The sequence below is a fragment of the Rhea pennata genome, chromosome 2, assembly GCF_028389875.1.
Source record: "Rhea pennata isolate bPtePen1 chromosome 2, bPtePen1.pri, whole genome shotgun sequence".
In the NCBI taxonomy this organism is placed as follows: Eukaryota; Metazoa; Chordata; class Aves; order Rheiformes; family Rheidae; genus Rhea; species Rhea pennata.
In genome coordinates this window covers 161331779-161357244 of record NC_084664.1, presented here as the reverse complement: position 1 = coordinate 161357244, position 25466 = coordinate 161331779, and the positions used below count along the sequence as shown (strand labels likewise).

The 25466-nt window shown below is 41.1% G+C and overlaps 1 protein-coding gene across 5 annotated transcripts in view; it reads left to right on the top strand.

Annotated features, from left to right (window-relative positions):
• Positions 1–25466, top strand: part of TSNARE1 (t-SNARE domain containing 1) — a 461846-nt gene that overhangs the window by 259144 nt on the left and 177236 nt on the right. For all 5 annotated transcript variants that reach the window (XM_062568440.1, XM_062568439.1, XM_062568445.1 and 2 more), the window contains one exon: positions 25183–25255. In XM_062568440.1, the coding sequence (XP_062424424.1) occupies positions 25183–25255 (73 nt within the window). The remainder of the gene's footprint in view (positions 1–25182; positions 25256–25466) is intronic.

The following is a 25466-nucleotide window of genomic DNA, read 5'->3' as shown; positions in this document are numbered from 1 at the left end:
GAGCGCAAGGCTTCCTTCCACAACTCCTGCCCTCCTTTCATGTCATGTCTGTAGCACCAGGAGGGTAGTCTGGCCCTTTGCTGGGGGAAAAAAACAGTGAGAGTAGAGCATCTCTCTGGTGATGCTCTGCACTGCTGGGGCTGGTGAGACCTCGAGGGAGCACAGTCCTTGCTGTGGGCAGAGGGGCAGCCGAGGAGCAGACGAAATTGATGGTTGGGAGCCGTGCAACATGGAGCAGGTCTGGGCCAGACTCTCCAATGGGGCATGAGCAAGACTAATATCACCAATGTCATGACAGCATTATCATCTCATATTTGGGGACGGCGCAGTGTAAGGTGTATTTAGAATTCTGATGTCCCCACAGCACCAATATATCACTCACCAGAAGCAAGCAGTGACTACACCACAGTGAAATCCTGACTGTTCAGGGGTGTAAAGAAGACAGAGCAAGACTCTTTCTCAGTGGTGTCAATGATTGGCAATGGGCACAAATTGAAACATAGTAAATTCTGTGTCAACGTAAGAAAACACCTTTTCACTGTGAGAGTGGTTTAAAATTGGAATACCTTGCCCAGGGGGGTTGTGGAGTCTCCATCCTTGGAGATATTCAGAAGGCATCTGGACAAGACCCTGGACAACCTAAACCTCTGCTTGAGCAGAGAGGTTGGAACAGATGATCTCCAGAGGTGCATTCCAACTCCAACTATTCTGTGATTTTATGACTTCAATTCTAGGTCTGAGATCTCCTTTCTTTTCTCCAGTCGCCTTAAAATGGCTGTATTTGTTCTGCAGCAATTTGTGTGGGTGTCGTGAGGTTTAGGTTAAACACTATTATATTAATACCACTTGCTAATAGTTTTCATCTGATGCCTGTTAAATTGTAGCATCTGTTGTTATATGCCGTCAAAAAGACTGCCATAATAGCTTCGAAACAGCTCTTGAGAAACCAACGCTTGCTTTCACAAGTGATTTTTTTTCCCTGTGGGCATCATGATGGCACCAAATTGTAGCAGCTTGATCTTGGAGGATGGTGGAGCAGGTGACTTTGCATTGCACACTCTCTGGTGTTTGTGACCTTCAGACAAGGTGTGGCAGGTGCCGTTCCTCCACTATCTAGTGGCCTGAGTCCCACCTGACTCTATCACATTGTTCCCATTGAAACAAAGTCGGTGGCATCTTGCTGACAGTATTACATTACCACAGTGATAAATTACTTCTTCCTTGCTAAGCGAGTTCAGGGTTGGTCAATGGTACCAGACTGGCAACTTCGTATTATTTATTACCTTGTTCGTTGTGCTTCCTAATATCTTGTTTGCTGTTTTGGAAGGCATTGATGCATTAAGCACTGGTTTTCTTTCAGCTACTCAAATCCGTCTGGTGAACTTGCGTGCTGAATGTAGTCATATGGTCTTTGCCGGCTATTTTAATTTCTCTCTCTTACACTTGCATTCATCAGTGCTGAACATCATTCACTGTCGCATGATTTAGAGTGCTTAGGTCTTTACAATGTTCGTGACAGCCCTTTTTAGTCTTGGCAAGCCTGACTTGGCAAGCTGAAGTGCAGCCTGTTTCTGCCCAGGGCATCACCCTCAACAGATGACTTTACCTCTTTGGTGTAACAGATCTATGTTACTGTTTTTCCCCTGTTTTCTAGATAGTTGTCCCCTTGCTGCCCTACACACACAGCTTTACAATCCAATTATCCATCCTGCAAAGTCTATGCTGAGCTGCCCAAGGTTCACTCTTCTCCACGACTTTACTGTCCTTCCTTTAGTCAAACTCTTTAGAGGGGATCTTCCTGAAGATTCAGGCAAAGCTCACAGGCTTTCCACAGGCCTGTCCTGAACATGGATTTACTTCACCCTTTGGAAGCATATAGGGGAGCCAAGTATGGGTATCAAGAAGTGCCTGAATGCCTCTCTCATCTTGGAGCCTTGGTCATCCTGTACAGTATTTCGGGAGCTGATTACTGTTACCCAGGTGCCTCCTATCACTTCTCCCCGTTCTCAGTCTTCTGCTCCTCTCACTAGACAGCTTTTTTTTTTTTTTCTTTTTTTTTTTTCCACCACCGATTCCCATTCCTGGAGTTCTAATAAATATATTAAACATGACATCCAGCAAAAAGCATTGAGGCTGGCTGTTAACCCTTGGTTATGACAAAAACTGACCTACTTTTTTCTTTTTTTTTTCTTTTTTTTCCTTTTCTTTCTTTCCTTTTTTTTTTTTTTTTTTTTTTTTTTGTGTGTGACCTGCTTTTACACTTGTGCCTCACTCCATGAGAGTTACTTTCTGTAGGTGGCTCAGGAGGGACAGCATCACAGACCCTTAGACTCTGAAAAAGAATAAACACAACTGTTTTGTAGATTCCTTTTCTCTCCACTGAGCTGTCGACTCATTTAAAGAGTTCCAAGGGATAAATGAGATGTGATTTTCCTTTGCGAAGCCCAGACTATCACAGCCTTGTGTGTGTTTTGCAGTTTTGTCCTGTTTTAGGTGTTTTACCGGGACATGTAAGGCTTTATTGATCTACTCTTCCTTCAAACAGGAGGAAGGAAGTTCCTGGAGTTTTTTGTAAACCTGAGTTATTTGTAACCTGCAGTCCACAGCAGGGGCTGTTTTAAGTAAAGATTAGATGTTACTGTTAGCAAGTCAGCTGTTGTCTACTTTAGCTCATTAGGGACTTTCTGTTACCTGGAACCGTTGGCTGCCAGAAGGTAGATGTCTCCATCTGGCTTAGTCACTTTAAGGTACCATTGCAGTCAATAAAAAATCACTTTTAGGACATATGCTGTGATTTAGACATTGGCTCAACCATGAGCTGAACTACCATCTGGAAGTGTCTGCTTTTCTCCGCTTATTAGAGGTGCTGCCTACAATGACCACCTTAGGCATACATGCATGTTCATCAATGTCTATTTTTTTATTTTTCTTAGACATATCTCACTTTGACTGTCTGGACATAACATTATTGTTCTGGTTTTTTTGTTTGTTTGTTTGTTTGTTTGTTTGTTTGTTTTTTTACATTTGAATGATTGTTTTATCCCTCCTTCTGTCATCCCTAGGTCTTAGATTCTCTTCTCACCTTGGGTGTAAGTTAAGAAGCTTTTGTCACTTGATCTTTCATCTTCATCTATTTGCTTTTCAATGTCCAGTCTTAACCTTCTCATTTTCTGCTTCAGTGTGGTACAATAATTTAATAACAACGTTGTTTGTTTTAGCCAATTGTTCTGGTCATGATGGGTCTAGTATTGTTGGAAAGAAGAGGTATAGTATTGTTCTGATAACCATGGAGTGATGACCCCATAAATAAATGCATTTATAAACTGTGCCAGTCTGTGAAATGAAAGTTAAAGTGTCCTAATTGTGATGCTTACTTTTAACTGAACAAATGAAAAGCTTTCCACTCAGGCGTGTTAGGCTTACCTAAGTAATATTCTGGCAAGTTGCCCTTTTGTCGGTGTGACAGTCCATACTAGCAGTGAAAATGGGGGAAAAAATCAATTCTATTGAAAAAAAATCTAATGTTAATTACAATTCATTTCGGGAGAAGGAATTTCTTTATTTTTTTAATTTAAGAAAGCCAAGTGAAAATGTGATCAACAGAAAGGTTGGCCCACCTCAGGATGAAATTCTTGCTCTTTGTTGGGGAGTGTTCAGTAAATCCTGTGATACAACTTTACAGGCCAGCAACAACATCTGGGAATAGGCTTAGATTTTCTGCTGACAAAAGATACTTTCCTAGTGTGGCTCTGGTGTCTAGGAGGCTTATAACCTAAAGGATGATTGGAGTTCACTTCTACAAATAAGAGGTGAATCTGTCCACTAACACATCCAGAAAAATGTGTATCCAAAGCCTGGGAGAAATGCAGAAGAGGCTTAAATATAATTTCCAAGTCGAGTTGGATAGAGGAAAATATGCATATAAAAGCGGGATTGCACGGTGATAATATCTCAGAGATGGTGTCTGCATGCCCGTTCGTATTGACCTGCTCTGTCTTCTACACAGTTCAAAGCGCAGGGCTGAGCAGCCTCGTGTGCATCCATCGTCTGCAAAGCAGGCAGCGAATTCGCACCAGCCCTGAGTGCATACTCTGTTCCCCCCATCCCAAATGATTTAAATTGTATTTAAATTTAAATTTGGAGCCTTACAAAGGCTCCGGGAGGTGATGCTCTCTCTCTACTTACAAGTCTCCTTGCTGGGCCATTGAGCAAACTAGAAGTTGCCATTAAGGCACAAGGAAAGCTCAATCTGAGACAACAACAGAAAATGCCTGGAAAGGTTTAACTCTGTGGTTTCTTTGGTGATGAGGAAACGAGTCTCTCTGCTGGCTGCCGTTGTTAGTGCAAACAAACTTTGCAAGTCTTCCTTCGTGTCAGTGTTTTCTCTATATTGAAATCCTGATGTGCCAGAAGGGGAGCTGTGACAAGAAGAGCCAATATATATGTATAATTCCTTGCATATAATTCCTGTTTTCCCGTGGCTCGAGTCGGATCATAGCCTATTCTGGTTTGATTTAGGTCATTCTGGTAGGCAGGAGGTATCACAGCAAGCAAGGATGCAAAGTACCTTGCCTTGGAGATGAACAATCCAATTTTTACTCAGCAAGGGAGCAGGGAAATTTAAAACCAGTAGCATTAATGGAGAATTTATCAGGAGAAAGTGAAAAAGGCTAATAGCAAAGTGAAATGCAGCTACACTTCCCTGAAGTTTAACTTTTCCTCTGTAGCACAGCTTCACATTATGTGACTATAATGCCTGTACGTTGAAAATCATAGTAGGTCATGGCATTCATCTAGCCCTTCCTTCTGCCCACTGCCCCACAGAAGTTAGAAATAAAGGTGAAGGTGGGGGGCTAAACAAGGGAAAAAAAAAAAAGAGAAAAATCCAATTAGAAGGAAGCCCTGGAACTGGCAGCTGTCAACAGCCCGCAGGACAAGTGATAAAATGCTGCATTAAAGTAGCTGCAGTGTGAAATGCCACTGACAGAATAACTAGGATGGGAAATCGCTTTATAAATGTGCTTACCTGGGTAAACAGATGTGACTGAGGGCAACTCCACTCTGTCACTAAACGCCAGATAGGGCAAAATTTATGGCAATCTATTTTTTGTTCCCCCCCCCCCCAAAAAAAAAAAAAAAGAAAAAAGAGATACAAAACAATCCACCAAGAGGCTTCAGGCAGAGGTGAGGGTTCAGTGCACACATCAGGGCTAGAATCAGGGCAGAAACACTCTCTATTAATAAACCACTGTGAGAGTCCAATAAATCAAAACCTAGGCATGCTAAATAGTGCGGAGAAAGGGGGGCTAGTGACCGCCTGTGAATGCTGTGGGGTGGCAGATCCACCCTACAGACATGACTTGGGTTCCTGCAGAGGCAGATGATACAGGGATATGATATCGAGACGTTAGTCTTGACGTTCTGCAGGTGGCCGAGATGCTGGATAGCAGCCTCTCATGGAGGCAGCCCAAGTTTAAAGACTCCTTTAGTCCTGCTGGTGGGAGATGAACAGCAGCTGTTCAAGACCAGGGAGCTTAGACCACCAATTAATGCAAAATAGCCACCAAACAGCAAGAACTTATTGTCACCAGCCAAAAAGCAAACTGAAGACACTGGAATAGGTTGCCCAGAGAGGTTGTGCGTCTCCCCCTGTGCTTCTCCTTCCACATCCCCAGCCTCCTCCAGCTTCCCCCCAGTGCTTCGCTCTTGGAGCTCAGGACACCCAGGTTTTGCCTGGAGTGAGCTGAGGCTCCTCATTCGGCTAACGATCCTCACCTGACTTGTTTATTAATTAAAACTGAGACTTTAAAACAGTCCACTGAAAGCTGATTTTAATTTAGAGAGCATGAGCTGAGCATGACTGCATATACATGTTTAAAACTTTCTAGTAAATTGGAGTGATGAATCCAAATACTTCTAAATTAGCATTTCTTTGAGAGGCTGGGTGGGAATGAAGACAGGATAACTGTTTTACTTTTTCTTTGACTAACTACCAGTATGATAAGCGCAGAATTATTTTCTTCTGCTGCAGCAGACGTGCTTGACCGTGGCTAAATGCAGGCTTTGGGCAGCGGTTGTTTGTGGTTTGATTTTACACATCGCTGATAGATGGCACCTTGTTGTTAGGCTTCACTGTCCGCAAATGCTCTTGTTCCATGCTAAAAAGGTGAGATACTGCTGTCTGATTGGTATCTGTTGCTATTTAATGACAGAAAATGTCTTCATTGCTATTGATAAGTTGCTTAGAGCTTATTGAGTTTTGCCTTTTATTTCTGTGGACAGGGGAGTTTAGCCGGACTGAGATTTGTTGAATTTATCTTAACAAATAATGACTGGGGAAAACGTGCATACTTTAATCAGTTTAGTAACTCAAGCTGATGGGGAGGTTGTGAATGCTGTCTTAAATAATGCATCTCTCCAACCTCCAGGATTTGTATTGACTGCATCAGCAAGTTTGCTGATGATACCAAGCAGGGAGGAGTGCTGACACACCTGAGGGCTGTGCTGAGTCCTGCACCTAGGGAAAAATAACCCTAGGCACCAGCACAAGCTGAGGGCTGACTTTGTGGAGAGCAGCTCTGCAGAGAAGGACCTGGGAGTGCTGGTGGAGGACAAGTTGACCATGAGCCAGCAATGTGCCCTTGTGGCCAAGAGGGCCGATGGTCTCCTGGGGTGCATTGGGAAGCCTGTTGCCAGCAGGTGGAGGGAGGTGATCCTGCCCCTCTCCTCAGCCCCGAGGAGGCCTCATCTTGAGTATTGTGTCCAGTTCTGGGCTCCCCACTTCAAGAGAGACATGGAGCTACTGGAGAGAGTCCAGTGTAGGGCTACAAAGATGATCAGAGAGCTGGAGCATCTGGAGCTGGAGAAAAGGCTGCAAGATCTGGGCCTCTTCAGCATGGGGAGGAGAAGCCTGACGGGGGATCTTATCAATGTGTGTAAGGACCTGAAGGGAGGGTGTCAAGGGGACGGGGACAGACTCTTTTCACTTGTCCCATGTGACAGGAGAAGGGGCAATGGGCAGAAATTGAAGCACAGGCAGTTCCGCCTGACCGTGAGGGGGAATTTCTTCCCTGTGAGAGTGACAGAGCACTGGCACAGGTTGCCCAGAGAGGTTGTGGAGTCTCCTTCTGTGGAGATCTTCAAGACCCGCCTGGCTGCAACCCTGTCTACCATGCTCTAGGTGACCCTGCTTGAGCCAGGAGGTTGGACTAGATGATCTCCAGAGGTCCCTGCCAACCTTACTGATTCTATGATTCTATGATCAGATATTAGACAAGCAGAGTTAGGGGGAACCTTTAAATATCATCACGTCTATCTCTCAGTGCTAAAACATGGAAGACCAACTACCAAAATCCTAAATATCTTGTGTAAGTACCCTCCATTGCAATTTAAAATTTTTTGTCCACAGAAAATAAATAATTTCTCTGCAATTTACAACAATCCTACTTATTTGAAAACCGTTATCATTCCCTTCTCCAGATTAGAAAACATGCTACTTCCTATTTTTCCTATCAAGGTAGGTTTCTGCAACCTTGCATCACTCCCCTGGCTTTCTTTTGAACTTTCTCAGGAGGAGTTGCATATTTTGGGGGATGTATGCTCAAAATTGCACACAATATTGTGGCTCACGAATGCCAGCATTGCCCCAGCAGCCCTCAGAACCTTGATCTGAGGACTGCTGTCTGGCAAGTTGTTTCCTATTCTGTGTCTAACCAGAGAACTTTGTATTTTCCTTATTTGACTTCATTTTTTTTTCTTTTTCCTTGTAACATTTCTCTAACTTAACAAGATCACTTTGAATTCTAATTGTATCTTCTGACAGGCTCAAAATCCTTCTGATCTTCACTGCATCTGCATATTTAATAATCATCCTTTCTACTCCATCATCCAAATTATTACAGAAAAATCCTAGTTAGTTCAGGATCAAGAACAAACCCATGAAGAACTCATCTTGGTGCATCCTTCTAGTCTAGGTGCTAAGCACAGAGAACTACTTTTTAATTATGGTTTCCCAGGCAATTTTACAATCTTTTGTCCAGACCATGTTGGCCTACTTGTGTATTTGTTTGCTTTTTCTCACGTCTTCCTCATCTGTGTTGCCCTACCCTAGAAAGACACTAGCTGACTCTTAAGAAATCCATATTTGTTCCTGCTCATTTTCTTGCTAACTTCTGTGAAATTGCAAATCATATATTTGACTATTTATCCCAGTATCAGTACTTTTGCTGGGTGGATGGGGCTGACATTAAGCTGACTGGCCTGCAATTTCCAGAGATTATTTGGTTTTGTTTTATTCACACTGTAGTCTCTTTTCCAGTCTTCCAGAAATTCACCCAATATTTGCCATGAATTTGCAAAGTTAACAGCGCTAAGGTTGCTTCAGCCATTTCCCAAAGGACTCCACATTAATTTTCATGAGACCTGGGCAGTTTGAACCTACCTAGTCCTAAATCTCAGTTTCTTGAGTCCTCAGTTTGATGTCCATTGACTCTGAAGGGAGCCCAGGCCACCTTGCTGAGCGGTAGATAAATGTGTGTACATACCTACATGCAATCCACCAAATGCTCTCCATAAATAGCTCAGTCCTTTAAGTGACCTCGGTCTTTCTCTCTGAGAGCATCTTGTCTCCCCCGTGTGATAACAACACATATGTAAAAACTGACAAAGTAGAACTGATAATTCATTGTTTGAATGCGATCTGCCTTGATCAGAAAGAGAGAGCAGCATGTTGATAGTTCTTAACCATCATTTTAGTTATTGAATAGTAGTATAACTCACAGTGCTGCTATTAGATGGGCAAAAGATTGCTGGATTTGGGATGTCACACGCCGTCTCTGAACTGAGGTTAAGTTGGTTATAAGGAACTGAATGAAGGTGGTTCATAGCTGAAGAAACTGAAGAAAGACAAAAAAAAAAAAAAGGAAAAGAAAGGTTTGAGAAATCCTAGGCATTTAAGAGTAAAAAAAACAATGGGGGGGTGGATTTAAAAAGCAGCTGTTATATTTGGGTTTTATGCCTCCTAGTGTAAATAATCAACAGTACATCCATGCTTTTCTCTTTAAAGACATATTCCCTGGCCCTAGACAGAAGGAAGAGTTTCAGCCTCAAGTTTTGTTTTATATTAAGAGATGTGTCTAGCAAGACTGTACTGTTGAAACCATGATGACCATGTTGTGAATGTCTTTACAATTTCTTTTATTTTTTTACACAAATCTTTGGGACGCTGATGAGCATTACCCTATAAAACCTTCAAGGGAGCTAAAGCTACCTCCTTTCATGCTTGCTTTTTGTCAAGGCACTGGCATATTTAAAATGCTATGGTATCCTGCACTAGAAAATACCAGGTGAACTGTCCTCCTTGTAGTTCCCATAGTCAGAAGGTAGATCCAAACACTGTCACAGAGGCAATGAATAATTCAACAGAATTGGTCTTTGCTGAATCTTATAACACCAAAGACCAGTATTCCTTGCTGTCTTCTAGATATTTCTAGAGATGAAACGATGTGGTCAATTTAACATTGTCTCACTTTCCTCTTCTGACATTAACCATAGTGTATCTGGAGCCTCACTGTCTAAAGCAATGTGTGGAAAGAGTACCTTATCTATCACTTTCTGCCTCGTAACTGAAAGGTATCAGTTAGTAAATTTGCTCCCTTTGCTTGCCTAGAGAATGCTATACATATATAATATCGTATACATATTCATTTCCCCTGAATTCATGATGCTATCTTTTGTTCCAGAGGCTATCTTTGTGCTTAAGACCCAAAGAACAAAAATAGACTCCTTTTCTTCTGGAAATGTTGAGGAGTGATTCATTTCCCTTAGAAAGACCCTGCTGTGAAAAGCCACAGTCTGGTCTGAGGAGCTTCATGTAGCTCATGGCTATGCCCAGCCTGAGGCTGGTGATGCAGACTTTGCTCGTGGTGGAGGTCAGATGTCTGCTGTCTCAGGGCTAGCAGTGTCACACTGCGTGTACCACCCCTGGCTCTCTGACCCTTGAAGAGTCTCCTTCATTATTGCCTTTAGCTTCTTTGTAGGTAAGAAAGACACTTGTTTTTACCTACTTCTGTTGTTATTCTATAAGTCACAATTCAGCAAAATGAGACAGGTAAATAAAAAGAGATTTTTAAGGTCTTGATTGTGATCTAGGTTACAAGAAGACTGATAATTGACTGTGGATGGGTAACCATGTGACGGAAGTGGCTAATTTGCTTTGCATTTTGAAAGGAAGAAAGGAGTGACTATCATGAGACCTTCAAGCAAAAAAAAAAAAAAAAAGAGGGGAAAAAAAAGAAGAAGAAGAAAAGAAAAGAAAGAGACTGGTATTAAATAGTAAAATCTCAGGCTGTGTTGGAGGGGAAATGCACTAGCCATCTGTTCCTGTGTTTGGCCATTTTTATAGGGTAATTTTGTTTTCTTATATCTAATCGCAATTTTCTGTGTTTTAACTTGTGCCCATTTGCCTCTTATCCATCCTGGATAAGCGAAGACAGAAAAGAAGCCTGGCTCCGTCACTGCTGCACCCTCCTATTAGGTAACTGTAGACAGCAACAAGGGCTTATCTGAGCCTTCTTTTCTCCAGGCTGAACAAACCCATCTCTTTCAGCTTTCCCCAGCCTCTACAACTATGTCATGTGCTCCAGACCTCTGAGCATGGTGGTGTTATCCTAGTTGACTCACTGATATGTCAATGTCCTTGTGCAAAGGAGCTCAAAACTAAGGATACTCCACATGTGGTCTCATAAATGGTGAATAGAGGGAAAGGATCACTTTCCTTGACCTGCTGGCTACACTTCTAGCTAATGCCACCTTCAGGGTGAACATGCAACTTCTCTGCCACCAGGACCTCTGGGCCCTTCCGGCAAAGCTTCTTTCCAGCTGATCAGCCCCCAGCCTGTAATGGTGCATGATGTTATTCCTCCCCCAGTGCAGGACTTTGCACTTCCCTTTGTTAAATTTCATAAGGTTCATGTCTGTCAATTTTTCCAGCCTGTCTAGGTCCCTCTGAAAAGGTCATCTGAGGAAGATCAATAATAAATGTTCAAGAACTGGTCCAGATTAGCAGGAAGTAAATGACATTTTACAAAGTGCAGGGCATTGTCGGTAGTAAAGCATGGCCTAAGCAGAAGCTCTGAAGAAGCAATTACATATTGTTTTAGAGCGTCAGACATTCATAATCCAGCTCATGATACCTAGCTCAGTATGGTTACCTTACCTTGTGCCAGTACAGCTATGTTGTCTTCAGGGCTGGGAGATCAAACTGCATTTCTGAACCATATTTTTCATTCTGGGAGAGGGGGTGCAGTAGCTCAGATGATTCTTTCTCCCTTTACCGTGCTGCCTTGAGATGAGTTTGAGGCATGGCAGGTTACTGAAGTCCCGTAGATCTGAACTATTTTCCAAAGGTGTCTGCCTCCCTCCTGTGCCTATTGAGGGAGCCTAAGGAAAATTTTCTTCTAAGCAGGAGGTTTCTGAGACTGCGCAAGTAACCAACATAAGAGCTTGCAGCTTTCTAATCTGCTTATATTGCAGAAGCAGATCTAAAACTTCTTTTCTAGACTGTTCAGCCAGTGGTACCCACCGGAAGAATGCGTCTACCTCTGAGATGCAGCAGGCAACTGTTCATCAGCATGGTGTAAGACACTGCCACAGTTTAAACCTGGAAATGGGAATTTCCTGGTGAATGAGAATACATACAGACAGTTAGAAAGTAAAACAAATTGTCTTTAGCATCTGCCTTAGGCATTGGAATATTTTATCTGATAAGAAGGTGTGTAAGAAGTAAGAGCTGTTTGGACTGCTTTTTCTGTTAGAAATTTGGAGATGATCCAGAGGGAGAGAAATAAAGAAGAAATATTAAGTGTAATTTATGAAGAGAAATTACAGGAATTTACCAACTGCAGGCTCAGAAAGTGTAGCAGTGATTAGTTGAGCCATGATGACCATGGAGAAATACTTGATGTGTAATAGCATTTAAAAAAGAGTAGAATAATTTAAAGCATTTAAGGTTGAGGATAGTAACAAATTACCAAGTAGAAACTAAAGACAAATAGGTATAAATTAAGCATTAAGAGAAATCTGTGAACAATGAAATTAATCATTTTGGATATAATGGATACTTTTAAAAAGAAGCTCACATATACAGAACAGAGGCTAAACGCATGCATGGGTTTCTTTGGAGAATCAGCTCCAGCAAGTCTGTTTTTTACAGGAGGTGAAAACAGACAAGTACTTATTTTATAAGTCTTAGCTGCAATTGTAATTAATTGCCCTTCAGATGCCTTTACATAGCGCTTATGTCTTTTAACTAGCCTGTATCATTGACTAAAAATACACCGAATGAGTGTCAACAATATAATCTTAATTACTGCAGTCTGCAGAGCCAAAATCTGGCAGAGTCTACAAAAAGCATACTATTCACTTCAGAAGCACAGAGGGAAATAAAGGGCATAGGTATTTTATTTAATTGTATGGAGCATGCATCTTCTCTTTGCCCAGTTTGTGCCACTAAGACATGTACTTCAGGAGCATGTGAACTTTGGGAAAGCCCAGGATATATGGAGACTCAAGGAGGTAGTGCTATCTGCAGCTTTCGGAAACCTGGACTGCCATACCCCATCTTTGGTGGGAGCAACCCTTTCACCCCTCTGTGTCCTATGGACAGTGTTGGGGCAATGGGATTAACCAACCCTCAGACAAGAGATGGTGATGAGAAACAAATCTAGTTGCTGTCAGAATCAGTAAGACTGGTACAGAAGCAGTTTCCTACAATGAGGACCTTTAATATAGATAAAGATGTCTCAGGCCTATCTACACTGATTTAGGGCTGACTGTTAAAGAGTTGGCAACCACTAGGGTCTGCCCTTCCTCATCTATATACCTGTCTTACTCTCCTTTCGGGCTTGTTTCTGTTTGCATGTATCAAATCTGAAAACTGTGAACTGGAAGTAGACCACCAAAACAGTTTACCCAGCTTGCGACCCATTCCTTGCTGTCCCCTCCTTTATAGACCCTGAGGTCCTTCCTCTGTGGCATCAACAGACATCTATGTTGTGGTCAAAAAGCAACTGGCTTCTGTGATATGATGGGCAGGTAAATGTAGGTCAGGTTGTAGTGTGGAGACCTTCTTGCCTAATTTACCCTATGACCAAGCTTGTGCTTAATGCAGAGTGTAGACTGGTTGGATTTGGGCTGTACACCTTCAGCTTCCTGCAGATGGAGGACCTGAGCTTAAAACCTTCAGTGATATATGTAAGAGACTGCGGAGGCCTCCCTGCACCCAGACTGTGGACACCACTTATAACGAGGACTTAATTATCTCCAGACTCTATACAGAATACAGTAGTTTCAGCTATTTCCAAACTGAGAATTGGCAGCATAGAAGAGAACTGTGAGAAGGAATCAGGTATTGTCAGTTTTCCCCTATCCCTTGTCCCCTTCATCTTTTCCCTTTCAGCTAAAGTTTGGGGGTTTTTTTGTAATTTTGTTTTCCTCAAGAATAAATAGTGCTCCTAAATAAATCACTTAGTCGATATCTGCAGATCAGACTCTACAATGAGTATTTTATTTAAGTAAAATAATTGAGTGGCAATTGATAATACATGGCAGCTTAAGATTACTCTGTTTGCCTGGTTTCCCAGAACACTCCTAAAAAGAAAATGAATTTCTCCACTGTATTCTTCTGGTTAAATGACCCTCATGGAAATAAATCCAGAGTGAAGAAGTAATAGTGCTGCAAATAAAGTGTAGGAAAAGTTGAGGTTTTTGTCATAATCTTTGCACAGTTTCTATTTTGGAAGATAACATACCACCTGCAATAAACTACCTTTCCTGGGGCTGGTATCAGACGGTGTGATAGATTGCAGCTACTTCCCACACTACTCAAATTAGTTTACACATGGCAGCCTGGGGCAGAAAGTAGAGGATACTAAAGGAAAAATCAGCATGTAAGATACTGAGCTTGGAGTTTGGTTATGGATTTCCATATCTTTGGTCACTTAGTACTCAAGAGACTTTCTTGTTCGGAACAGCTACAAAAAAAATGTAGCCGTAAATACTAAAAACACTTTATTTTCTTTTTTAGAAGGGTAAGTGTCCCCAAACAAGCATTTCTATAGAAAAGAAAAGTTTTTCGTAGGTTGCTGTGTGAACCCATATATCTCACTTTTCACAGTTTGTTGCTGAAGAGACCCATGGCTCATTGGAGTGGTTTGGAAGCTAGTATAAAATAACTATGTAATATAGACTAATAGTTCCTAGCGGACAGGTATCCACATCATAAACCAGTCCCCGACAATGGCATCTTATCGGTGTGTTTGTTGTCCAGCTCTTGCAGGAAGGACCAAGTGATCTGCAGCTCATAAAAGACTTTTCTCAGGCAAGACTGTGGGTAACTCTGGATGGACAGTTCTCCAATTGATGTGGCATTCATTTTTATATTTTGCCTTATATTTCATTTTCTCTCTCAGGTTGTCAGGCTGGCAGATTTCACAAACTCAAAGCTCACAAACTCGAATGGATATGCTCAATCAAGAGGGCTTTGTTCTTATCTAAGCATTTTTATTTCCACTGTATGCAGGCCACAATGCTACACGTTTTCTTACCTTTATTTGCATTTATTCTTTTTTGATCTTTTATGCCTTTGTTTTGGTGCTGTCTCACTGCTTCACAGACGTAAAGGAAATTAGCCTCAGATTGGCCTCCTGGATTCAACCCCTGGGAAGCGAGGGCAGGAGAGTTGCTCAAATTCATGCAGAAAGCTTTCTGGTGCACAAAATAGAAGCAATATTTCTAATCTACTAGCTTCTTTCATTTACAACACAGATTTTTTTTTTTTTTTTAACACAGGGATATAGATCTTTCTTTAGTAGTAGAGTAGATGATAAAAACTTCTTTATGGGGGAGCACACTTGGTTTTGTAGTGTTGGGGCGTTTTGTTTCATAACAGTGTAAGAACAAATACGTAACCTAACAAAACTTTTGACAACAAGGATTAGCTGTGACCAGGCTAATGCATTTTTGGTGTTACGACTTCTAAATATGCATTATAAAGTCCCAGAGGCTTGCATCACCTGTACTAACAAAGCGCAGCAACATCAGACACAGAGCAGAAAGAAGTAAAATTGCAGCGTAACCCCTTTCAGAGAGCGGGGCTGACGTTCTCCCCTGGACTCAAAACAGCAATGGAGTCGCTTCCTTCTTCATCTTCTTTATTTGCAGATCTCCCTTCAGTTTTCCCTCTTCGTCAGGAAGGGTTTGAGCTTGTGGGGGAAGGGGTAGGAGTGGGAGGGAGCCGGGGGTGAAGGAAGGGGTGCGAAGTGAGCGGCGGGGAGCTGCAGGTGCTCTCCTCCACCGCGGAAGGTTTCTGAGACGTCGCTCCGTTGTTCTGCTCCTTGATAGTGTTGCGTCCTCTGTTTCCAGCTCAGGAGCGTTGTTCCTCTGATGTCTGGTGAGAGCCAGTCCCGTCTCCGCTCTGCCTGATATCGAGCTATCATACCATTAACCCGAAGATAAAATGGAATCAATGCGGCTTTTGTTGTCAAAACTAAACAAAGCCGTTTCTTTTGTTGTTGTTGTTGTTGTGGTGGTAGGTTCGTCGCCTGTTATCAGAGCATATCGGTGTTCCTGCTTATCTTGCGCCGTGGTGTTTAGCCCGAACAGCCTGCGATTTGCATTCTGGTTTGTGTTACTGCAGACGGAAATAAGCTGTGCTTGTATCTCTGCAATCTGCGACGCCTCAAATGCTCATTTAACACCCAGTCTATATTGGGGGCCAGTCAGATCTTAAAAAAGGAAATTATTAGAGGATCTATGTACACATTTACTGTTTATACAGGTGGCTGTGTTTGTGGCTGGGTGTCGAAAAATAGATCTGTACATGTGCCTGTTTGAATAGTCACATATGTTTATGTATTTTTGAAATCACATACTTTTATAAACTGCCAGGTTTGAAATGAATTTTGAGCATAAATTCATATGAAGTTCAAAACCATGGGTAGTAGCATGATTTTTCTACTTTAATGCTTGCCTCTCTCCCGAATAGGAAGTGAGGATACCTGCTTAAAAGCCGAGCTGTTGAAAAGCTCATTCATTAAGGTGTTTCGCATTTCCAGATCTACAGCATTTTAAAAGGACAAAGTATTTATTCCTAACATTTGTGTTATTATAGTTTCCTGAGATACTAAGCCAGTTCTGACCTTCAGCATGGACTTGGAGCTGATAAAGTAAGGAAAATACCTGCCTTAAATGCTCTACGATCTCTACAAGGGCAGAAGACACTGAGGGATATAGAGGACATGAGTGACAGCGATGGGGATGCATGCTTGCAGGCAGTCTGATTTAAATGTACAAATTGTGATGGTTCAAAGCAAGAGTGTGCTGCAAGAGGCAGCTAAAAGATATTAACAGGCCATCTCACAGTAACGTGCTACTGCCACTGTGTGATACCTCCCACACATGTCAGGTAGTATCAAGGATAGTGACACCTGTCATTAACACAGGCTGTAGAGATGTCTTCAAATGAGCTGAGATGTTTAAGAGGAGAGACGTTTTCCAAGGGGACAGCCTGTCAAACTGGCTCATGCTCGGATTGCTACTGGTTGGAAGTCACACAGTGCGGGTGGTAGATACGGTGAGTTGGAGGTTGAGTGTCCAATTCATTCAAGCACATCACTAAAATAAATAGTAACTACAGGTATCTGATGTGTCAGCAGTCTCATTAGCATGCCCAAGAACAAGTGGGCTACAGTAAATAAATTGCCACCTTTTCCACTGTTTTCAGTACTGCAGGAGAAGTTGCTCCTGCCTCTTCTTCAAATAGGCAAAGCAGTTCGGTCTTCCAGCCTCACCCCCATCATCACATAGAAATTTGCTCAGACGTTTTCACCAAAGACGAGACTCTAGATTGAACATGTCATTGGGTTATTTCTCAGGGTGTGATGAATAATGCTACTAGCTGGCTAGTTCCAGGATCTCCCTTTATTCATACCTATTGAGGTGCCCTCTACAATGGCCTCATCTCTTTTTAATGAGGATGAGGCATCATACCTTCCAGAGCCTCTCTTTTGCTTCTGGTTGGCATGAGCGCTGTTTATACAGTGCTTTTGAGCCTACTGTCCCCAGGAAGACAGAGGATTAGCATGCTGAAGCTCAACATAACTATTTTAATTACACAGTGCAGTGCTGCACTTCCCGAGATCACACCGACTGCTAAGAGAACAAAAAAGAGCAGAAGCACGCGCAAGTGAGCAAGGGGGAGAGAGAAGCTCCCCACGCTGGCTGTTGTGCAGTCCCAGAGGAGATCTAACTCAGTCTGTAATTGCTGTTCTGGATAGCTTCTGCCCTCAAAACAATTTTCTGCTGGTCTGTTGTTGCTTAGGCTGAATCAGTTTGATTTATAGAATGTCATTTTTTTCTCCCCAGCCATAGACAAGAGAAAAATATTTGTTGAACGCCTGTTGCAGCAAGATTTAGTTTTTGCCCATCTAGCATCAAAGAAACTTGCTGGGTTTTTTTCCTTTTTTTTTTTTCCTTTTTTTTTTTTTTTTATACAAGCTTGTCCTTTTCCCTTCCTTCCCTCTCGGAAGAGAACAGGGGAAGATGAACACCATGCTTTGATAATCTTTTTTTTGTGTGTGTGCTCGGGATCTGTGGTTCACACATGCTGGCCACAGGGTAGGAGGTGACCCAAGGGTGTTGCGGATGGATCAGGACATGAGGAACATCTCTTCGGTAAAACATACCAGAAACTGCAAAGAGCTTTTTCTTTTTAATTTTCCAAGGAGAGCAAACACATTCATTTTTTCTGGAGTTCCACATATAGCAATGCACAGACATTATATTACATGTTTCAGAATCTGCTTCCAAGCAGTCGGGTTTATTTTGTAAAGAGCTTACTTTTATAGAGATGATGCGTTTTTGCAAATCCTTGTGCAAGTTTTTGAAGGTTATCTAGCTATCATTTCTTCTCTCCCTGCTCCTCCCACATCTGCTCCCACTCAGCTCCCACCCTCATAAAATTTGTTTAGATGGAAATGGGCAAGTGCCTCATCCTGCAAATGCTCACTACTTTGCAGAGACAGTGTTCACTTACAGTCTCAGGTTAAATTACTCAAAAACTGCTGCTGTTTTAACCTAGTAATTTTTGTTATGAAGTTTTCAAACTAGTTCTCTCCCATTAGAATTTATTCTTCAGATCTTCAGAGTCCCAAATTCTTACATTCCCCTGGCTTTCCCATTTGCCTGACTTGCTTGTTGGCTGTTCTTCTGTTCTGGTCATCTTCAGCTGCTGCTTTTTCTTTTGTCTTTTGGAGGTTCTCCTGTGTCCTTCTGCATGTGGCTACTTGAGGGCAGGAACAGACTTTGGCTGGGTTCAATGCACTTTCCTTTAACCATCAGTTGGACAACTTTTTTTTTGAGCTCCTTTCTTAAAACTAGGCTTCTTCTGCCCGGTCTTTCAGAAGTGCCTCCCCTTCAAATGACATATGCTTTCACAGTTAAAAAGGTGTGTGTATGTAGGCAGAGCCTGTATTTTCATAAACAGATATCTAGAAAAAAACCAAGTGTTAACATATATTAGCATTATCACCTCTGATTTTACTGATGACAAGGTCTATGCCTGCCTTTTTTTTTTTTTTTTTTTTTTTTTTTCCAGTATGGACCACCTTAAACCTAGTACACTCATCTATACATTGGATCTCTCCTTTGGAAAAAGAGATTTAGAGGAAACAATTAAAATCCTTATGGGGAGTCAAAAGGATTTATGAGGAGCTGTTTTTCACTGTGCATTCTGCATGGTATATGGAAACATAGGACACCTCAGCAGTGTAATTTTGTTAGCAAACTCCGATGACTGGCAAGTTCAAAGATATTTCACGTGATGGAGCTAAACTGGAAAAAAGAAATAGGAATATAACTCCTAGATGTACCCTATTATCGTAGGTCTTCATTTCTAGCTATTTTTATTTCTTCTATTTTTCTCTTGTATTTTGCTTACATATTTCTTGAACGCTTGGAAATTTCATATTGCCAGGTTAAATTACACAGCAGATTCCATGCTTCAGGTCACATCGCTTATGCGCTATGCTTTACAATTGACTCTTGTTCATTTGTTTGTTTTTCTTAAATACAGTACTCATTTCTTCCTTTTTCTAAAAGCTGAGCAGCAAGCTTAAAGTAATGCATTTTTGTTGAATAATAATTTTAAGCGTGGTTACAATGCTTTGAATAGGCTCTGTGCTCTGCAACAGCAGATGGGTAGTTTGTCCCAAGCACTTGAATATAAATCACAAATCTGAAGCACTACATTTCATAGATAATATTGAATTTCATTTCTCATTCTTCCTTTCTGTTTCTGTCATGATATCCTGTGATCAGTAGGTAGAAACCTACTTTTTGCATTGAAACTAGCTGAGGAGGACCCTATGAGGTGGTCCATATACCATCTGGTCTTTCTTAGACCAGGTTATCCATTTGCTCTAGTCCAGTGGAAATACCGAAAGGATGTATAATACAATAATTCACAATAACCTCTGTCTAACCAAACATATGTACAAATGTAAGTTCATGGATTTTAGGTTGTGTTCACTTGAAGTGCTGTAAGAATAGCAGAGCAAAGCAAAGTAGATTAGCTGACGAGTAGAAACAATACAGTTTATGTCACAAGCAACAGAGACCAGTGACTGATGTCAGTGGGAATTTAGCTGAGAGAGACAAGTGAGCATTCTGGAATTTTTAGTATTATTGTTTATTTGTTTATTTTTTCCTTAATGTTCTTTTACTAAGCAGTTAAATAAGAGCAGCACGACACATTAAAGTTAATCCTCATTTCTTCACATTTTGCTGAACTTTAGCCTTCTTCTCTCAAAGATTTTTACAAAAAACAAACAACTCCTCCACACCAGAAAATCAGAATTAATTTCTCCTCAATTCTTGGCAATGATTTACTACCACAATGCTCAAGTGCAATCTCAAGATACTTAAACTTCATTGTTTTTACAAAATATTCTGAAGAATTTACAAGTTATGAATAATACCATACATAATTAAAGCTTGACTATGCTTGACAAGTAAATGAATGACATGCATTTTCTAATGCATTACACCAGCCTTTGTTTGGAGGTTATTTTTTCTTTTATTGTGAATTCTCCCTTTTTGTTAAAACTATTTGTTTCTCCTACTTCTTCAGTTATTCAACAGTTTGGTGTATTTGGGAATTCACAACAAGTCTCCCAGGTTTTATTACAGATGAATGTGATTCCGTAGCATTATATGATTGAATGCAATGCCACTTAAATTCTCAGAACAAACTTCAGAAGACGCGTGTGGATTTGTTGTGCACAATTTCTAAATTGGCTAGGAGGAAAGCTGAGCTCTTTAAAACTGAAGTCGAAGCAATTGGACTTTTTGGCATCATGGACCAGAGCTGCAGCAGGACCTGAGCAGAAAAATGGATTACCATGCAGTTAGCCTTGCGAGTAGTGGGTTCTTAGGGAATGTTTTCTGTGCTTCAGAAAGCACCCTGGGATGATAAGGAGAGAAGAGAGATATTGCACACCCGCCTATGGAGGATTCCCGTATGTATTGCAGGATATCTATGGGTTTCTCCTCTATTGTTCAAAGCAATAAAAAACACGTTTCCTCCAAAACACATACATACCCTAAGATTTCCAGGCTTCCCGGGGTGCTGTGTTTTGAGAGCATGAGCTGAGAAAAGTTACTGCTGTATGAAAATTGATTTCACCAAGATCTGTCCCCAAGCTTGACTGGTTTTGTTGTTTCTGTATAGAACAAAAGTTTATCTATATCCAGTGTCAGATACTGCTTTAGGCACCTTTGCTGCTCCTATGTCATGGACTTAAAATGGTGCTGTCTCGGCTGAGCTTGGGTTTGATTTTGGTTTTACAGCCTTTGTTTTGTCTGCAAAGTTGATTCTATGAAGAATAGAAAAAAAATGAAGTCTGGTTTTGTCTGAGTTGTATGTTTTTTTTTTCTTTGATATCCAGTAAGTTGTGAAAAATTTCTAGTATTGATGCACTCAGTATTTCTTTGCAATTTGAATTCTCTGGTGTCTAATAGATAACCTTTCCTCAAACCAAATGCAGCTTCTCTTTCAATTAAATTTCAGGAAACAATATATTTGTGCCAATTAGATTTTCTTAGGAATTTAAAATAACTTGATATTTTCTATCTATGCATAATTGCCTTTAAAGTTCTAGCTCCCCCCCTTGCCTTTTTTCCCAGAAAGTCATTTTCTTCTCAAGGTCTTCTTGCCTGAAGAACTTCAAACTTCAGAGTACTTGCATACTTTGAAGGGGAGAATGAATGAGGTTACCTTGTTGCTTTGCTAAATAGCTGAAAGAAAAGACTGCAGGACTAAGTCATTAGTACTTGACCCTCTTAAATGAAAGGACCTATCCAGTTTTACACAATATCATTTATGAATCAATACTTCTTGGCTCAAGAAGCCAATTCTTGCATCAAAGGGGAGGATTCCTGGGACATAATCAAACAATATCAGAGTCAGCTAATTGCCTAAAATAAAGACTTGGATTTACTATACAGCAGCTCCTGTTTTTTGTGGAGATTAAGGATCTGCATTAAACTTTTGAACTAATGAGGTGACTATCCAATATTGGAAGTATTTGAACATCTTCACTGTGACTGAAAGTTTTAGTGAAGTTTTTTCCTGATGTGAGCAGCTGCATGCTCCTGATGAGCTAAATTATTTCACAGTTAAGAGCACATAACTCGTAAGAATGATTTTTTGACGTGCTGTTTGGCTTGATGAGGAACTCCTTCATCTTTGGGAAAAAAACAGCTGACTTTGAAGCTCATGTTCTTCAGCTATTCAGCCCATTCAGTTGGCTGGAGCAATGTGAAAAAAAATATTTTGGAGCAAATATATTCGTTTGGGGGTTAAATATCTTTACAACTGGGAAATTATGACAAGTTTTTTTTTTTTATTTATTTTATTGAGCTAAGATCACTATACTCAACTTGTATCTAATATGAATTCACTGAAACAAATAAATAAAAAATTAAAGCAGAAGGAAGACAAATATTTATTTTTTTCCAAATCAAGACTCATCCAATGCAGAAAACTCTTTCCCCGTCATGAGAGAATATAATTATAATAAGGGAAAGCCAAGACTCACTGCAATTCTATTTGTAAGAACTTTGGGAATAGAAATGCAATCTGTGTGGAGTTAAGGTTGCATTCTTCTTATGATAGGATGTGAATGGCTGACTAACATGTAAAAAGATGCCTTATTTATAGTGAGTCCTTTTCTTTCTTTCTTCTTTGCAATTGTTATGATATTCTTAGTTCTTATACAACCTGGAGTAGAAAAATACAATGAAATGTGTTTAGGTCCTGCTATACTATACATACTGTACTGTACATCTATCCCAACATGCAGGAAGTCAAGCAAAGGTGGCATGAGACCTGCATGGATGAACGAGAAGCTGCTGATAAAACTCAGTCATAAAAAGGCAGCATACAAAAAGTGTCAGAATGGACAGGTTACCCGCGAGGAGCATATAGACACTATACAAACCTGCAGGAATGGGGTAAGGAAAGCCAAAGCCCATGTGGAGTTGAATCTGGCAAGGTACATGAAGTGCAGCAAGAAAGTTTTCTAAAAGTACATTAACAGCAACTGGCAAATTAGAGAAAATACTGACCTACTACTGAATGGGGCAGTGGCCCAGGTGACAGGAAACATGGAAAAGGCTGAGGTACTTAGTGTTTTCTTCTGTTCGGTCTTTACTGTTAAGATTGGACTTTAGGTCCCTGAGAGCTGTGCGAAAGTCCAGAGATAAGATCTTTGGTGGAGGAGGATCAGGTCAGGGGACATTTAAACAAATTGAACGTACACAAGTCCATGGGATGCGATGAGATGCACCAATGAGTGCTGGGGGAGCTGGCCAGTGTCTTTGTGAGGACGCTCTGGATTATCTTTGAAACTCATGGTGATCAGGAGAGACCTCTGAACAGGGAGAAAGAAAATGTCACTCCTGTATTTAAGAAGGGGAAGAAGAGAACCTGGGGAACTACAGTCCAGTCAACCTTAGCTTGATCCTTAGAAAGGTGATGGAGCAGCTAATCCTGGATACTGTTTCCAATCATGTTACGGACAAGAACATGATTAGAAGTAGTCAATGCGGATTTATGAAGGGAAAATTATGCCTGACCAATCTGATAATCATCTATAATGAGATAACTGGCTTGGTAGATGAGGGGAGAGCAGGGTATATTGGTTATCTCCACATTAACGAGGCTTCTGACACTGTTTCCCATAGACAGGCTGATGAAGTACATGCTAGATAAATGGATGGTGAGGTAGGCTGAAAACTGGCTGAACCACTGAGCTCAGAGGGTTGTAATCAGCAGCACAAAGTCCTGGTGATGTCCCCTAGCAGTCAATACTGCATCAAGTGCCGTTTAACCTCTTCATTAATGACGTGGCCACTGGGATCAACCGCACCCTCAACAAGTTTGCAGATGATACAAAATCAGGAAGAGCGGCTGATACACCACAAGTTTGTGTTACTGTTCAGGACAACATTCTGGACAGGCTGGAGAAGTGGGCAGAGAGGAACCTTATGAAGTTCAACAAAGGGAGACACAGAGTCCTGCATGTAGGGAGGAATAACACCATGCACCAGGACAGACTGGGAGCTGACTGACTGGAAGGCAGCTTTGTGGAGAAGGAGATGTGGGTCCTGGTAGACAACAAGTTGACTATGAGTCAGCAATATGCCCTTGTGGCCAAGAAGGCCAGTGGTGTCCTGGGTTGCATTAGGAAGAGCATACCAGCAGGTTGAGGGAGGTGATCCTGCCCCTCTCCTCAGCCCTTGTGAGGCCACAGCTGGAGTATTGTGTCCAGTTCTGGGCTCCCCAGTCCAAGAGAGACATGGAGCTACTGGAGTGAGTCCAGTGAAGGGCCACAAAGATGGTAAAGAGACTGGACCATCTGTCATATGAGGAAAGCCTGTAAAAATCCTGTTCAGCCTGGAGAAGAGAGGGCTCAGAGAGATCTTACTAGTTTTTATAAATACCTGATGAGAAAGAGTAAAGAAGATGGAGAGAAACTGTTCTTGCTGACATGTGGTGACAGAACCAAGAGGTAATTAGACACAAACTGAATTACAGGAAATTCCATTTAAACATAAGAAAAAGCTTTTTTACTCCACAAGTGGTCAGACACTGAAACAGGTTGCCCAGAGAGGTTGTGAAGTCTCCACCTTGCAGATTTACAAAACCTGACTGGATACAGACCTCAGCAGCCTGCTCTGAGCAGGACAGAATGGGGTAGATGATCTCCAGATGTCCCTTCCAACCTCATCCATTCTGCGATTCTGTGATTTAAACAGCTAAGCAAAACCCGTCCTTCTCGAGTATCTTTTTTATGCTCTACCAATATTGCCTTTCTAGTGCTTTCAGCATTATCTCATTGCTAGATTAATTGTTTCCATTAAAGTCAGACATGAAGTCAACATATGCTCACATTTGCTCTTGTATATGGTAGGTGTTCAAGAATGAGGGAATCAGACTCTGGCAATATGCTGGTTTTTAACTAAGAAAATTTATGTGCTGCATTTAGTTCTCTTTCTCCTCCTTTTCCTCTTTCTTCTCCTTCTTTTTTTTTCTTTGTATGTTTGTTTGTTTGTTTGTTTGTTTTACATTTGAAAAGATATAAATGAATACATTCATCAAATAGCTGTTCTGATTGCCCTAAAAATATTGTCTGAGATTAGAATTCAGGGTTCTTTGTTGATCAGATCTTCATCAATTTACAAATAGCCTTTTATCAGAAGGAAACTATGCTGAAAGACCTTTTTTTAAAAAAAAAAAAAAGTAAGAATTTGCACTCTAGGATGAAAGGTCTACCTCTCCAGAAACAATGATTTGTTGCTGTTTTTATTGTTCTTTTTTTTCTCTGTTAGTGACCCACAATGCTGAAAAGCAACCGTATAATCTAATCATTCTACTTGTTTCTTATAGAAAGCTCAAGTCAACTGTCTGACTTAGATCCAGCTAGCCATGGCTTTGTTTAAGGGGATTTTAATTTATTACTGGAGCGTTATAAATTTTTCTTCTGGTTTTGCATAGACAAAGTTTTGGGGGGCGATTGTTTTGCTTTATCCATTCAACATTAATGTTAATGTCTTTTTTTCCAGAGTGACATGCTTGACGTGAACCAGATCATTAAAGACCTGGCCTCCATGGTGCATGAGCAAGGAGACACCATAGGTAAGGATCACTGCTAAAGTACGTGCTTTATTACCATCCTTCATGGTTCTGTTTCAGTGTTGCATGTTGCCTAGTGAAAAATATTGTTGATGCTGTGTTTATTTTTCCTGTGTCTCGGGCATTTTGTTTACACAGTGCTGACAGATCTGACAAGCTGCTCTTTGTACTGGAATTCTCATATTTGGGATAGTTAACTGGTATACTTAGCATA